Source organism: Pezoporus occidentalis, unplaced genomic scaffold (genome assembly GCF_034315485.1).
Source record: "Pezoporus occidentalis ecotype Australia unplaced genomic scaffold, CSIRO_AGI_Poc_V1 ctg345, whole genome shotgun sequence".
Classification (NCBI taxonomy): domain Eukaryota; kingdom Metazoa; phylum Chordata; class Aves; order Psittaciformes; family Psittacidae; genus Pezoporus; species Pezoporus occidentalis.
Window position 1 is genome coordinate 78,681 of NW_026915429.1, and position 16,532 is coordinate 95,212.

General features: G+C 58.4%; 1 protein-coding gene and 1 long non-coding RNA gene across 2 annotated transcripts; both read left to right on the forward strand.

Annotated features, from left to right (window-relative positions):
* The first annotated feature begins 7,876 nt into the window (after window positions 1-7,876).
* LOC134169479 (uncharacterized) lies at window positions 7,877-8,747 on the forward strand. The gene is made up of 2 exons (XR_009966896.1): window positions 7,877-8,318; window positions 8,422-8,747. It is a non-coding gene; the product is annotated as an uncharacterized LOC134169479 (long non-coding RNA).
* Window positions 8,748-11,526: 2,779 nt separating this feature from the next.
* On the forward strand, window positions 11,527-12,004 carry LOC134169480 (twist-related protein 2-like). Its single transcript, XM_062630024.1, has one exon. The coding sequence runs from the start codon at window positions 11,527-11,529 to the stop codon at window positions 12,001-12,003; it is 477 nt and encodes a 158-aa protein (XP_062486008.1). The 3' UTR covers window position 12,004.
* The last annotated feature ends 4,528 nt before the right edge of the window (window positions 12,005-16,532 follow it).

Genomic DNA, 16,532 nt, shown 5'->3' on the forward strand with positions numbered 1-16,532 from the left:
CAGGTTTGGAGGGGGCCCTGCGTGGAGATGCCCCATCCCGCATGGAGATGCCCCATCCCACATGGAGATGCCCCATCCCGCATGGAGATGCCCCATCCCACATCGATACCCACATCCTGCAGCCCCAGTGCTTGAGCAGCCTCTCCTGGCTTCACAGAGGAGGAGTCAATCCCTGCCTCCACTGGAAGCCAGCACCTCCTCTTCCTCACAGGGCTTCAGGAAGGAGAAGGCAGCTTTGGGGGGCTGAGCAGGGAGGGGAAAGGCAAAGCAATGCTTTAGATTGGAGGTCACTGGGAGCATGGTGGGGAGCCCTCATCCCAACTCTGACTCTGCATTGGGTGAGCCCTTGGGCTGCTCTCCACATCCCAGTCCTGGTAGCACGGATGCCCCAGGGACCAGGACCTTGTGCTGTGCCCCGTGCCGAGGCCCCCGCATCCTCCCCATCATCTGCTTCCCGTAGCGCGGCAATGGGAACATTTGGAATGCATTTGGGAAGTGTTGGGATGGCGTCTCCCTTTGATGCTGCTCCTGCAGGAGGGAGGCTTCCAAGGCCCCGTGCTGTGCTGGGGTGGGGGGCACACGAGCCAGCTCCGGATCCAGCTACAAGTGACCTGAGTTTGCTGCTGGTCTCAGCCACTCAAGCGGCCCCTGACAAGGAAGGGGCTCGCAGCAGCTTCACTGTGAGAGGTCTCCCCCATGGGAGGGATAAGGGGGCACTAAAGGTCCCCCCCCTGCGCCCCAAAGCAGCACCAAGAGAGAGGGATGGGGGGAGATGGGGTTGAGCCCCAAAACCGAAACCGGCTGGGAGCACCCATGGGTGCAGTGCGGGACGTAGCCAGCAGAGGGCGGCAGTGGCTCAGCCGCGGCTGGGGTTGGGAAGGGCTTCTCCAAGGAGCATCATCTTCATCCCCACATCCTCATCACAGGGATGTGGGTCCAGAGGAGGCCACGGAGATGCTGCGAGGGCTGAAGCCCGGCTCCACGTTAAGACGATGGCCTCGGGTCCGTCCTTCTTTACCTGCTGCTCCCCAAAGGCGTGCGGATCCCAGCCCACACCGGGAGTTCCCATCCCCATCCAGCAGCATTTTCTCCACGCAGATGCCCTCTTTTCCCCGTCACCGAGGAGCAGCCACGTTCCTATCGCTGGCACTTGGCAGCATGAGGAAGTCCTCAGGAATCAGGCAGGGTTTGGCACACATGGGGGGGGCTTGCAGAAGACTTTGGAGCCGGAATGGAGCCAAGCCCTGCTCTGTCTGCATCACACCCCAAGTCTTGGACAGGGCTTTGGGTGACAGGCTCTAATGTGGGGTACCCCTGCCCATGGCAAGGCCTTGGGACTGGATGAGCTTTAAGGTCCTTTCCAACCCAAACCATTCCAAGGGCAGGTCTCCAGCAGCTTTGCTGGGCTCTTGGCTCACGTCTGTTGCTTGCCCCCTACCAGTGGCCCTGATCCCCCCTTCCTGCCGGAGGATTTGAATCCACTTGGGTTCAAAGCCCCCTTAAACCGAACACCAGGGTTGGGTTTTTTCTTGCACTGGAGCAAATGTGCTCTCAAGATGTGGGCAGGGAGGAAACGGCCGCTCAAAGGCTTCAGTGCTGCAGCTGGGGCTGCTCAATGCGCACCCTCGGTGCTGGGGTTTGATGCTCGGTGCCTGCTGAGGGGGCCCATTGGGTCCATGGGTCTCTAAGTGGGATCCAGGATGTGCTTGGGGTGCCCAAGAGCTCTAAGCCATGGGGCAAAGAGGCCTTGAGGCATCCTTGGTGTGACCATGGATGGGGCAAGCCCTGGGAGCACAGAGCTTGGAGGGAGCAGGCAGGAAGCTCTGCCCTGTCCCTGTTCCCTTGGGAATGTCCCCCTGCATCCCAATGGGTCTTATCCAGCTGGGAGCAGGAGGGAGCCGCGTGCTCCAATGGATGCAGCCCAGCACCCAGCCCCATTCCTCAGTGTCCAGATGGGGACAGGAAAACCTCCCTGTGAGGAGCATATCCCTGCCCAAGCCCCCTTTGCTGGAGCCCAAAGGTGTCCCCTTGCTCCCCAGTGCTGTATCTCAAGCTGGATGGGTGCTGGCCTCATGGACATGAAGGTCATCACCTTCAGCGCTGCTGCCGTGGTGATGCTCATCCCAAGGGAATTCCTTGGCTCCTCACAGGCCAGCAGGAGAGATGGGCATGGTAAAGAAGGGGGATGAAAGCCCTCCGTGGAGCTGTTGGAGCGTTGGGGTACGGAGCCGGAGCTGGGATGCAGCCGTGGGGTGAGCAGGGGGTTGAGCATCGCACACACGAACAGGGAATGGTTATTTTTAGGGCTGTGTTTCAGCTTGGAGAAGAACCAAGCGAGGGAAACGCTTCAATCTGGTTCCAATATGGAACAAGGAGCCCGAAAGTTGGAAGCGGAGGAGCCGGGAAGAGCCTTTGAGATGAGAGTTTATGGAGGGGGATGATGGGGAGCCAAAAGGAGCCAAAGCAAAGGGGTGAGCGATGGTCCTGACACCTCTGTGGGGGTCCTTTGGAGCTGGTTGGAGGCCTCTGGTCCCTCCCTGGGAGCAGCTTTTCATGGCAGGGCCATTTATCCATCCCTAAGGCAGGGGGGGAAGAGCAGAGACAAGAAGAAAGGGCTACAGAAGGCAAGAGGGGACCGTTGCAGGATAGAACCCGGCTGCAGCCCAAAGACAGGCACTGGAGCTGGTGTCCTTCCACCCCCTGCAAGCACTGGGGTCCCATTCACTCCAAGCTGGATGTGGCTGGGAAGCGCAGCGCCAGGACCTGGTCTCTTGGGCCATGGTTTCTTGGATTTAAAGCCCTTTGGAGGAGGAATCACTTTGGGAATCGTTGGATTTAAAGTCCTGAAGTGAGAGCTCCAAAGGCCTCCAGACACAGAAGTTTCCCTCCCCATTTCCCCAGTGCTGGAGGATGGAGCTGCTTTTGGGATGTGCACAGTTTGGGATGGGCACCCCAAAGCCCACGGTGCTGAGGCACCCTCCTCCTCCTCCTTGTTTTCCCACCCTGGGGAAGATGGGATCAGTGGCTGGGAAGCGGCTTCACCCGGGATGCAGGCTGGGAAACCTGGGATGCCCGCAAGGAGGAGGAGGCTCACCCCATCCATGGGGACACGGGGCTGCAGCTGGACCTCTCCGTGTTGCTCAGGAGCCCATTTGGTACCCACTGGCCCAGCTCAGGGACCCCATCCCAACACATGGGCGCAGCCCAGGGTGTTGGTGGCCCCCAGGCCCCTCTGCTCTGTGGCCCCATAGCCCCGGGTGAGCAGCTTCATCCCTTCCCTTGTGCTCTGCAGCACATCCGCTCCATCAGAAGCCCCTTGAAGTGGTGGCCAGATCCTGCAGCCCCTGCCCTTGCCTTTCCCTCCTTTCAAGCTCACTTTGGATGCATTAAGCCCAATAAAGCCCAACAATTGGAGAGAAACCCAATCCTGCCCCCACCTCCCCCCTTTTTGCAGGAGATCAAACAGGATTTCATCCAAAGAGAATTTCCTTTGGCCAAATGAGTTAAATCTGGTGCTCGCATCCGCCCAGCCCTGGGCTCTGCTTGGAGGTGAACCCCCCCCTTTCTGCTCACCCCCATCCCACCCATGGCTTTGGTACCCCCCTGAGCTGTACCAGGCTCCATTCCCTTTGGAGACAGAGAGGATGCGAGCACCAGCATCAGGTGCTGGAGCATCCGGGCTGCTCCTCCTGCATCCTCCCAAGTGCGGGGAGGATGCTCCAGGATGCTCGCGGAGGCTTGAGCCATCTGCTCTCGTGGCAGCCCCATGGATAGGGAGCAAAGTCCCTCTGGAAATGAAAGCTCGTGCCATGGAGCTCAGGAAATGGGCCCCAACCCCAGCTCCAAAGCACCGGGAACTCATTCCAGGCGCCGAGGGGAGAGTTTCCTTTCATCTCCAGCCAGGAGCTGAACCGGCCCTTTCGTCTCTCCCCAGACAGGGCTTTGAAGGCTTCCAGGGTCCTCCCACATGTGCTGGGAATGGTGTCAGCTCCGGGAGGGAGCAGAGGGTGGAAAACAGCAGCGGGAGAGACGCGTTCTTCCCTTTGGGAGGTGCCCGCATGGGGCGAGCAGAGCAAACCCTCCTCGTGCCGGATGGTCGTGAGGAGCAGGGGACATCCATGGGGCACCCGTCCCATGGGGCTCCCGCTGGCTTGGAGCTCCATAGGCAGCTTAAAGGGGTTTGGAGCTCTTGGGGATGGAGGCAGAGCTGCTGGTCCCTCTTTACCAGGCTTTATGGAGGGGCTTGGCAGGTCTGCTCCCTGCCCCAGGGTGTGCTATGGGGAGAGGGAAGGCTGCAGAGGTGGAGTTTGGTTCTCACCGGCCTCAGAGTGGGATGTGGGGAAGGGTCCAAGCTCTCAACCCCGCTCCACTCACTCAATTCCCCCTTCTCCAAAGCCCTTCCTCCTCTTTCTGTCCCCCTTTCTTGATAACAGCCCCGGGGGGATGGTGCTGGAGGGTGATGCTGAAGGGTCTGGGGGTGACCAAAGGCCCCATCCTGTCCTCTCCCATCCCAGCCAAGTGTTGGTTGCTCCTAACTGGTGTGGAGCTGGTGCGAATGGGATTTACACCCAGGTGCCAGTGCTCGGAGTGGTCCCCTCAGACGAGCGTGGATGCTCACACAGATGGAGACCAATCACGTTGGCTTATCCAAGAGCCCTTCTTCCTGCATCCCTTGGCCCACGGCTGGAAGGGAGGAGATGCAGGGAACTGAAGTCACACACAAAGAGCCCAGTGTGCTCTGGGCCGTGCATCACCATCAGCATCATCGTCTGCTCTGTGCTTCCGTGGCCCAAGGAAGACCGCTAGGAAAGGCGTGTGCTCCATCACATCCCTTTGTGCTTCCCGGGATGGGAGCAGCCTGGCTCTGGGTGCTCCCAGGATAAAACCCCACATTCCCCCCCCTCCCTCCTGTTTTCACTCCCATCCCAGTTCCTGAAGCTGAATCCCTGCTGGGTTTGCTGTGAGCAGGAGCTCAAGGCACCGGGACACTTTGGTACCTCCTCCCATCATGGGAAGATGCTCTCAGACGTGGTCCTTCCAACACCTCCTTGCAGAGACATGAAAGCAAGAGACCAGGTTGAGAGCACCAGAGAGGGGGGGAAAGAGCCAACTTTTGGCTTCCTTGGGATTTCAGGATCATGGAAGGGAAAGGGAAGGGACAACGTGGCAGTGGCATGGTAGCTAGAGGGGAAAGGATGGACGAGGCAGCTGTGGATGTGTGGAAATAGAGCCGCGTTGGTTGGATGCTCTTGCGGATGCGGAGCCACAAGTCGGATGCTGGAAGAGCTGAGCCTGAACCGGAGGGGATGGGCACAGGGTGACGCACAGATGAGACATTCCAAGGGTCAGGAAAAGGCAGGGATGGGTTTGCATGGAGCAGATTGCAAAACCAGAGTGACTGGGTTGCCTCTGGTGAGCTCCGCAAAGGGCTTCTGTGGGCTCCATGGGTGCAGGCGGAGGCCCTGATGCCTCCGCAGGGGCATGGGGCAGCGTTTGCACCTTCAGAGGGGATTGAGCCGTGGAAACCCCTTGGAGCTGGGAGTTTGCTTTCCCTTCCCCACAGCGTGGAGCGGGGCTGCAGCATCTCCCGGCTGGAAGTGACTCAGCCGCTGATGGGGAGACGCTTCCTGCTCATCCAGCCACAGCCATGGGGCTCCTTGCTCCAGCTGACGGTGAGTCACCGACCCCAGGGCCTTGGGAGCACAAGAGAGGGCTCAGGAGGGACCTGATGGCTCCCTACAAGTGCCTGACAGGAGGATGGAGCCAGGAGGGGACTGAGCTCTGCTCCCAAGGGATGGGACAAGAGGAACCGGCCTCAAGCTGCACCAGGGCAGGTTTAGATGGAGCTGAGGAACAATTCCTGCCCCAAAGGGTGCTCAGGCATTGGAACAGGCTGCGAAGGACAGTCCTGGAGCCACTGTCCCTGCAAGTGCTCACACCCCGTGGAGACGAGGCCCCAGTGCCATGGGTCAGTGGTGGCCTTGGCAATGATGGGAATGGTTGGACTTAAAGGCCTTTTCCAGCCTGGATTCTGTGTCACCTCCCCGGGTGGCTTCGTGCCCTACAGGAGCCTTGCAAAGTGCTGGCTCCTTCGGAGGACAAAGCCGGAGCAAAGGGGAAGGGAACTGCTCGTGCTGCTCTTCATGACCAGCAGCAAAGCAGGTCCAGGGATGAGCCCATTCCCATCCCTCCCCGGAGGCTGGGAATTGGGAGGGTTGTGGGGAGGCTCTTGGCAGCGGGACCCACAAGATGGATTTTGCTCCTTTGATGGCCACATGGAAACAGATGGGGAAGGAAAGGAGAGGGGGGGGAGAAACCCCAGTGCAACTTTCACATGGAGGAATTAACTGGAACCGGGTGGGGTGGTGGTTGGCATCTGCAGGCGGCACGTGGGGTGTCCCTTCATCCCTCCCTCTGCCCATCCCTGCATCCCTCCATCACTGTCACTCCGTCTTTGTCCTTCATCTCTTCATTCCTCCCTCCTTCCATTTTTATCTTCCTCATTCCCTTCCTCCCTCCCTGCCTCCATCTCTCCAACCTTCTCTCCCTCTTTCCCTCCCTCCCTCCATCTCCCCATCTCTCCATCCCTTCATCCCTCCTTTCATCCTTCCCTCCATCCTTGCCTCCCTCCCTGCCTCCATCCCTCTATCTCTCCATCCTTCTTTCCCTCTTTCTCTTCCTCCATCCCTCTTTCCCTCCCTCCCTCCATCTCCCCATCCCCCTATCCCTTCATCCCTCCCTCCATCCCTTCATCCCTTCTTCCATCCCTTCATCCCTTCTTCCATCCCTGTCTCCCTCCATCCCTTCCTTCATCCCTCCGTTCATCCCTCCCTCCCTTCCTTCATCCCTCCCTCCATCCCTCCCTCCATCCATCCCTCCCTTCATCCCTCCCTCCCTCCCCTCCCTCCTTTCCCTCCCACCCCCTCCCTCCCTCCCTCCCTCCCTCCCTCCCTCCCTCCCTTCCTTCATCCCTCCCTCCATCCCTCTCCCCCTCCCTCCCTCCATCCCTCCCTCCCTCCCTTCATCCCTCCCTCCCTTCCTTCCTTCATCCCTCCCTCCCTCCATCCCTCCCTTCATCCCTCCCTCCCTCCCTCCCTTCATCCCTCCATCCCTCCCTCCATCCCTCCCTCCCTCCCTCCCTTCATCCCTCCTTTCATCCCTGCCTCCCTCCCTCCCTCCCTCCCTCCCTCCTTCCCTCCCTCCACCCCTCCCTCCATCCCCCGCCCCATCCCACGCCTCCCCTCCAAAGCAAGCCCCAAATCACTGCAGAAACCCCCCCACCTCCCACCCTCACCGCTCACACCCGTGCCAGCCCCCGCCAGCCTCCCCCCAAGCTCCCGGAGGGGGGTGCACGCCTGTGTGTGTGTTTTGGGGGGGGGGGGAACGGGAACATCTTTTACTCCTTAAAGAGCTCAGCGAGTTCCAGGCCCATGAGGTCACTTGGACAAGGAAATGACTCCCGAGCCCATCCATCACCGCTGCGGGCTCACGGATCAAAGGCCCCCGCAGCGCTCCAGCTCCCCTTTGCCAGCCGAGGCCCTGCGCGGTCCCCGTCCCGTCCCCCCCCTCCTTTTCCCATCCCTTTCCCCATCCCCGAGCCCGCATTCCCTGCGGTTGCCGCGGCAACCACACGCTGCGGCGGATGCTCCGCATTCCTCTTCGCACCACACATGTTTCCACTCCGCGGCTGCAGTAACTGGAAAAACCTGGGAGAGGCGAAGCCGCTTCCCCAGCCTCCAGCCCGGCTCCTTTCATGGGCCTTCTCCTCCTTTGCTGTTGTCAGGCGGGAGCAAACCAGCCCCGTTGGGTCCTTGCGAACACAGCAGGGGAGGTTGCAACAGAGAAAGCCCAAATTAACACACGCACACACACACACCCTGCATCGGATTTGGTGCCCAGGGTTGCTCCGGTTCTTGCCCGTCACGGGGATGGGGTGGACAGCACCGGGCTCGCACATGGAGCGGGTTAGCCCGGCTCTGCAGGTCTGCAGCTCTGTTGTACCAGGGTTCAACCCCTTCCCAAGCCCCAGGGACGGAGCCTCCTGTCCCCTTCCTAAACCTGTGCTGGAGGAGCATCAGCTGCATTGCAAGCTCTTCTCCCATGGGCATCACCCCAAAGACCCCATCTAACCCCTAACACCTGAAGAGCATCTTCAGGCTCAGAGGCAGATCCAGGTTGGGGCTGACCAAGGTGTGCTTTCAGCCCACCAAAAGGATGCGGTTTTAAGGGGTTGCCTTGGTCTCTTTCCTTTAGAAACCTCATCTCCCACCTCAGCCCCATGGAACAGCTTCCATCTGAGGAGCCCCTGGGATGCTACGGTGAGCCTCAGCCCTGCTCATCCAGTTCTCCTTGCTGTGTCCCCACGTTTGGTGGTGTCCTCGCCTTCTTTCCACCATTCCCTTCTTCCCATCGGCCCCACAGGAACCCTGCAAAGCATCTTCAGGCTCAGATCGGACCCGAGCGATGGGGACGTATCCTACCTAACCCCCAAATCACTGCTCAGGAAAGACGGATGCAAGGGTGGAGGAAGATGAGGATGGAGGCGGGCAGAAGGGCTGGGACACGGTGGGAATTCAGATCTTCCCTCTGGTTGCTCCTCAGGGAATCAAGGTTGCTTTTTTGCTTGCAATGTGCATGTTTAAGGTCTGAATCCTTCGCTCTGTCAAGACGAGGGCTATAAACCCCCAACCAGCTGCAAAAGCCACGTTATTGAAGCCACTTTGGGAACTCGTGACCTTTCCATGAAATCTCCGCATTTTATATTCTTCTCCTCAAAAAAAAAAAAAAAAAAAAAAAAACCAAATCCACTGAAAGAAATGGGAACATTTAAAGGAAAAAATATTTTTGCCATAAACCAGCCAAATCGGGGTGAAAAAAAGACAAAAAAACAGCCTTTTGGGGTGTTCAGCTGATCCTTCCTGCACATCAAAGCTCATTGTGTTTCTCCCTTTGCTCAAGGGTATCAGCACCAAGCCCCAGCTTCATTTCCTTGGGCCAAAGCTGCTCTCCAGTGCAATTCAATTGAGCTATTTCTAGAGAAAAAAAAAAATAAAAGGGGAAAAAAAAAACCAGGAAAATGAGACCAAAAAAAAAAGGGTGAAAACTAAAGGAAAACAAGAAAAAAAGATTAATAAGAAAAGAAAGCCCAAGCGCGAGCCCTGGGCCTCAGCTGGTGTTCACTGGCAGCTCTCCAGCCCTTGGCAGCACTGAGCGGGATCAGAGGGCCCTGGATGCAGCCAAAATCCTGCTCTCCCGGGGGGATTTTTCCCCCTGCCTTTGTTTCCTCCCGCTTTCCCAGCGCCTGGGATCCATTGTCTGCCCGCAGCAGCAACGTCTGATGCTCGGCAGCATCCTGAGGAATGGGTTGAGCCGATGCTCCGAAGTCACCGGGCTCCATCCCGATGGCTCCCGGTATCGACCTGTTGCTGGGCATCTGCTCTCAAACCATGGGGTCAGGGAATGGTTTGGGTTGGAAGGGGCCTTAAAGCTCATCCAGCTCCAACCCTGTGCCACTGGAGCAGCTTGCTCCAAGCCCCTTCCAACCTGGCCTTGAGCGCTGCCAGCATGGCTGGGAAAGGGGCTGAAGTGTTGCCCTTTCACTTGGTCCCTTCCCAGCGTGAAGGATGCTCAAGAGAAGCCCATGGAGGGATGTGAAACACAGAGAAGCACCTTCGGGATCCGTGCATCCCAGTGGAGCAGCAACACCCGGAGGGGTGCAGTTAGGGAGGCAAAGGGGTTTGCTGTGAGCCCTGCTGGACCACGGGGTGTGTAGCAAGGTTAATGTGCATGGCAGGTCTATGGAGCATGGTTTTAAGGAGTACCTTGTAGCTGAGCTCGATTTGGGGCTTTTCCTACTGGAAAAACAACAGTTGGCCAAGCCCCTGGCTCTTATCCAGCCCCAGTGCTAAAGGGAGAGGACATCCTCCTCCTCCTCCTCCTTGCAGGCTATAGGAAAGGCTTTTGAGCACAGAGCTGCCTGCAGTACAGCATCGGTCATTCAGGATGAAGGTAACACAAGAGGAGGATGCTCATTCACCACGGGCAGCGAGACAACAGGGAGAGGTCGTTGCCTTTCCAAGGACTCTCTCCTGCAGCCTCTGGTCACGCTCAGCCTGAGCTGCTGCATCCACGTCATTCCCGCCTGGGGGTGGGCACAGGATCCCACTGCGGCTCAGTGCAGGCTCCTCGGTGGAGGAGAACGCTGTTGTATGTTACACGGCCCGATCAGTGCAGGATATTCGATGTAGTGGCCATAAAAAGGAGCTAAATCCCCTCTATTTCTATAGGCAGGAGGTGTCAACGCAACAGCCGCTGGGTTTGGGGTGATTTGAATGATTTTGATGAATTCCTGCCACTGTTTGAAACCATCCTGTTCCCATAACGTCCCTTTGGGCTCTCATGAGACAGAGCAAGGGCAATGGAGCCCAATATCTCCTTGGAGCATCTTGCCAGGACTTCAATGTCCTCCCAAAGAGACTCAGGGTGAGAGTTTCTGATGAGCCTGGTGAGCGGAGACAGCTTGGATTAGGTCAAGGAGAAGAAACACCTTGGAGAGGGAGATGGGAAGGTTCTAGGGGTTCCCAAAGGCGTAGGAGCATTTTGGGCATGGGAGGATGATGGGCACCAATGGGCTCCAGTTCTGTGTGCTGATTCTACTGGTAGAATTCTATTGTAGACTGCTAGAAATGGAGGCAGAGGAAGAGAGATGGATGGATGGATGGATGGATGGATGGATGATGGATGGATGATGGATGATGGATGATGGATGATGGATGGATGGATGATGGATGGATGGATGGATGGATGGATGGATGGATGATGGATGAATGGATGGATGAATGGGTGGGTGGATGGGCAGATGGATGGATGGATGATGGATGAAAGGACGGATGAATGGATGCAAACTCAAGTTCATTTTGAATGCTACCATTTCTCAAGAGCAGAATGGATTCCTGTCACTGTTGCTTCTTCCTTTGGATTCATAGAAAATCCATACCCATGGCTTCCCATCTCCACTTGGACCTCTCATAGAGAAAAGTCTTCTATTGCCAAGCGAACAATCTCTGGCTGGCTTTTGCAGGGTCAACTGGGCTTAGAAATGGAAAGCCTGGACCTCAAAGACATCTCCCTTGATGTCCATGGCTGGTGCTCGCATCGGCAGAGGCGATGTCCCCTGCCATCCGGGCAGCAGGCAGGAGCATCTGTGCCGCAGGGCCTGGGGGTGTCGGTGGAGGAGGGAAGGAGGAAATCTGGAACCCATAAGCTCCACTGCTGTTTGCATTACCTTGCACGGCTGCATTGGTCTGTGCCTGGTCCGCCCACTGTCCTCCTCACCCTATCAGCAAGAGCCGTTCCCCAAAGTTATCCGAACGCCTTCCTCCCCGTAGCCCAAAGGAAAAACCAACCGAGCTCCTTGGAGGGCTCCGCAAGGCTTGGATGCTCCAAGCTGCACCTCTTGACTTCTCCAGGCCACCATTCCCATGTCCTGCACCCATCGCATCCCCTGAAGAGCCCGGAGCCGAGAGCATGAAGGAGGAGAACTTGTGCCCGGATTCACCCGAGGGCAGCGTGGACGAGGAGGAAGAGGAAGGCGAGCGCCAGCCTAAGAAATGCCCCCGCAAGCGGAGCCAGGGGGGCGAGGAGCGAGGGGTCCCCTCGCCGCAGGGCAAGCGGAGCAAGCGCAGCCCCGCGCCGCAGCCCGTGGAGGACGCGCACACGCAGCGCGTCATCGCCAACGTGCGCGAGCGCCAGCGCACCCAGTCCCTCAACGACGCCTTCGCCGAGCTGCGCAAGATCATCCCCACGCTGCCCTCCGACAAGCTCAGCAAGATCCAGACCCTCAAGCTGGCCGCCCGCTACATCGATTTCTTGTACCAGGTCCTGCAGAGCGATGAGCTGGACCACAAGGTCGCCAGCTGCAACTACCTGGCCCACGAGAGGCTCAGCTACGCCTTCTCCGTCTGGAGGATGGAAGGGGCTTGGTCCATGTCGGCGTCCCACTGAGCCCGGGGTAGGTATCGCCCCGTCCGCGCTGGCGCATCCCTGCATCCTCCGGGCTGTCTCCCTGGGGAGGAGGGGGGGGGGAGAGAAGCTTGCAGCCCCCTCCTCATCTCCACGTGCAAGTGATTTGCTTTAACAAAGCCCAGATGCCACCAAGGGAGGTGGCGATTCCCAACCTCGCCGGGGCTTGGAGGGCGTTGGAGGGGGCCAAGCGGTGCCTGAGCCCATTGAGAAGGGTCTGGGCCGGGGCAGGTTGGTGGAAGCTTTAAAACCAGGTCTCATTTATCCCCCTACGTTAACGCCTGTGAATCAGCAGGCACCCTCCTGAAGGCCCTTGGGTCACAGCAGCAGCACCCCAAAGCCATCCTTCACCCAGCAGCCATTGGGTGGCCCTGGCGGCTCCAGACTTCCAGGCTATCTCCTGTCCTTGTCCTAAAGTGCTGCAGGTAGGATGGGATCCGTAATCCCTTTGGATCTGGAGGTATCCTACCCTGCAGGGAATGGAACATTGAGGGAGGGTTCTGTTCGAGGTGCCCAGCAGCATCTGAGCATCCTCTTTATGGCAAAGCTGCTGAGAGGAGAGGGGAATGATTCCATTGGCAGTGCTTTAGGTCTGCTTGGGCTGGGAGAAAGAGGGACCAGGGGAGAAGGGTCGGATGCGTGCCCATGTTTCCTGGAGCTCAAAGCTCTATAGGACATTCCCAAGACGTGGACTTCAGGAGCCCAGCCCAGCTCCCTGCTGGGCCCTAACCAGGATCAGGGCTTCTGGCTTTGCTTGGGCACTGGTTCATTAACCCCTGCCTTGTGTCACCCCAGGGCTAAGGGGCCACCGGCTTCTCTTGGGAAGCCAAATGCAAGAGGATTCCTGCTGCTTCGTGCACCCATCACTACAGAACGCCCATGAGAGGCCCTTTTCTTGCTCTTTTCTGCCAGCGCCATTGCTCCTCGAGCTGCAGTCCCAACTCCATGCAGGGACCCTCGTGCCGGATGCAGGCAGAGGCATCCCATTTATAACACAAGAGAGCCCAGCCCCTGTACTGGGTGGATCCAAGACCCTACTTTAAGCAGGACAGGGACTGGTGTGATGCTGCAGCCCCATGGGAGCCCAGCAGCACCAGCAGCCGCGCCGAGCTCCCAGTGCCTTTAAGGTCCAAGTGGGAGAAGCCACAATGCAAAGGGGATCTGCTCAGTCACCTATTGAAAGGGGCTGGGAAAGGGAGGAGAGTGGCTGCTGTGACACCAAATCCATCATAGAAACCCCTGCAATGCGGCCCAAGTGATGAGCAAGCAATGGGGGGACATCTGCCACCACCAGTGACCCCCAGGAGCACCAGTAGCCCTCCTACCACTGGGCTTGGCCACTGAGTTGAGGCCACCGGGTAAAGATGCTGCCCAGCTCCCAGGGGATTTGCCCTTAAGGATGTGCCATGTTTAAACTCAGATCCCCGCAAGCCTCGCTGAGATCAAGTCCAGCCAACAGGGAAACCATCACTTGTCTAAAGCCATGTGCTTAGGGCAGATCTGGCCATGTAGGAATGAAAGAGAGGCCTTGCTGGACACAGGATCACCTTCCCCTTTGGGACAGCGAGGACCAAAGCGTGTGCTTGCTCATTCCCACTTTAAGCTGCCCAGGACAGTGGGGATGCTGAGCCCCAGGAGCAGAGCGAGCCTGCATCCCCCCTTTATCCTCACATCCTGTGCGTTCATGGCTCTTTGGGGGGTTTGGGATGCTCTGTGCATGCTCCCCATCACCTCCAGACACACGTTCCTGCTCCCCGTTGCGTTTATGGGCTCGCATTTGGCTCTGCACCCATCGTTGACGGCGAGACGTGTGTGTTTGAGCTGAGTGCTCGGCAGGAATCGTGCTCCCGTGGTAAACGAGGGGATTAAAGACCCTTCGTGATCATAAAGACCTCGATGCTAAATGAAACAGCCTCCCTGGTAAAACCCCTCCTGCCCTCTTGCTCATCATTCCTGGTTAACACTCATCCCAAGCGGCTCCGGTGCTCGCCCGGCAGCAGAGCATCCTTTAGCTGGATAGATAACAACCCGCTTCGTGCCGCAGGGCTTGGGTACCACCTGCAAACCCCGCTTGTAAAGGCAGAAAGCTTTGCTCAGCAAAGAGCAAAAGGAGGGAAGAGCCACAGGGGAAGCGATGCTGGAGCTGGGGAGTGAATTAACCCAGCGCTTGCAATGGGGCTGTAACTCCTAATGCAAAGCAGCCAGCAGTGTCCTGGTCTCCACTGGGATTGAGCCTATTAAACATCAAAGGGTGCGGGAATAGCGGGATGTGGATGTGCCCTTGTTAAACAGGAGACATCGGCCGGGGAAAGCAGCACTGAGCCCTCAGGCAATGGAAAGCAGCGTTTGAAGTCGTGTGTCCCCCCCACCCCGAGCGCTGGGGTTGAGCGCATTCAAATGGCTCCTTTTGCTGCTGAAGAGATGAGGCTGGAAGCTGGGGTTGGGGGGGGGGGGGACTGGAAGGGGCGATATTCCTTGTCCTTCATTTGTCCCCCTGGATTTATCACCCTGGTCGTGCTGCCCTCGCTTCACTGTACCCGGAGAGACCTTGGATACATCTTCCCTTCGGGGCCTGCTGCCCTTGCTCGCAGCCTTGGTTTGCCTGTGTCTGTAAGCACGTCTCGTTGCACCGCGCTGGAGCACGAGGGGATTGAAGGTGCTGGGGCAGAGCCCCCTTGCCACATCAGATCTGCCCTCACAATGCTCCTCCAGATCCCTCTGCAGGGAAGCACGGTCCCATGGGATGCGCTTCCTTCCCACCCCGCACCTTTCACAGCATCACGAAGCGGCTCCGTTCACTCCCTACTGGTTGAACCGGTCAAGGTGGTGCCAGACCCCTGTGCTGGGGCAAACCAGGCCCCCAGGCTCCCTTAGCTGGCTCCAGTGGGTGGGGAGTTGTGCTCCAGCTTTCCCTTTTGGTTTGGGTTCCCGGAAGAGATGATGTCCAAATCCCGGGAATTCTTGGTTTCCATGCGGGTCGAGGCCTCTGCTCCCATCCGCCTGCTCTGGCAGGATGCTGCTGGGATTTGCTCTGGCACTGAGCAGGTTCAGAGGTCCCGTGATGCCTCCAAAGGCTGTTGTCTCCCTCTACAATCACATGGAGGATGAGCAGGTAGAGGAGATGCTTGGTGCCTTGAAGGCTCCAACTCTGTGCCCATAGGAGCAGCCCTAGGTGAGGGATGCAGGATACGGGTAAGGATGCAGGACCAGATGGGGCTGGGGATGCTCATTCCGACCCCAGCAGCTCACACCGTGCTGGTGCTCCCATGGGACACCCCAACTGCTGTGTAAGGACACGGGGTGGCATCCCCATGCTGTGCCAAGCTTCCCAGAGCAGGGAATCTATCCCACAGGGATCCATCCATCGCGCTCAGAGTCCCTTGTCACAGGGGCACGGCAAAGGGGCCGCCATGCATTTCACCAGTAGAAAACCCCTTTTCCCCATCAAAAACTTCCACCTTTCGGTTAAAAGAAGGGAAAACTCAGCCTGCACGGGGGTGGGACCGGGCTCGTCCCCATCAAACTGAGACACAATTCCAGAGCCAGCCCTCGAGAGCATCAACCCATCCGCTGGTTTATGATCCCAGCTCGCTCCGCCTCAGCCCAGGGAATGCCTTTGGAACGAGCCCGTATTTCACTGCCGGGTGGCAGGGGAATGCACCTGGGAGCTGAGGGGGAACGAAGGAGATGCCTTCAGATGGGGTTTGCGTGTAATTGCCTTTGATGGGGGATGCACCTGAGCTGAGCTGAGCTGCGGATGCTGCTGCAGGAGGGAGGGAATGGTGGCGTTGAGGACGGTTGCAGCTCCCCAGCTCCACGGTCAGGTCCATCCATCCCCAAGCCCTGCACGCTCAGAGCAGGGCTGGTTCCCTCTGGAGACAGGGCTATTCCATGAGGATTATTCAGTTTCCTATGGGGTCGGGATGCTCATGCCGATGCTTTCCACGACCCAGAGCATCCCTTTGCCGTGCCGGTTGGACACCAGCCTTTTTGCTTGCCTGATGCCCCATTGGATGCGCACGGGGCCCACGGCAGGCCTTTGGGACCACCATCCCAAAGGATCAGCGTTGGGCCACGTCAGGCTGTGGGGTTGCTTTGTGTCTCCTGCAGACAGGGTGGGCAGGGGTTGCATTACCCAGCACTGGAGGCTTTGATTTATTCCTCTCCAGGCTCCTCTATGGAGCATCCAAGGTCTTGGCTGCTGCACAAGGAAAAGCAGGAGGCAAAGCTTGGGGGGGGGGGGGGGGGTGTGATGGGGAGGAAACCCAGAGCCACCAACAGGGCTCCTGTCCCTGCTCCCCAGCCCCTGGCTCCAGGCTGGCAGCGGCTCCATAGGGAACAGCTCATCCCGGGATAACTCCCGTTCTCCCTATGGAGCAGCTCACAGAGAAGCAGAGATTTGAGGAGCTCAGGTGCTGGGACCTTTCCCAGCGTGTCCCATGCAAATCCCTGTGGCTCCGGGGAAGTGTGCGGATGCAAAGCACGAGGGCTCAGGAGCCCAGCGCTGCCCT

What these genes read in the sequence shown, in the direction of transcription:
- LOC134169480 (XM_062630024.1), top strand. Translation starts at nt 11,527, where the DNA reads ATGAAGGAGGAGAACTTGTGCCCGGATTCACCCGAGGGCAGCGTGGAC.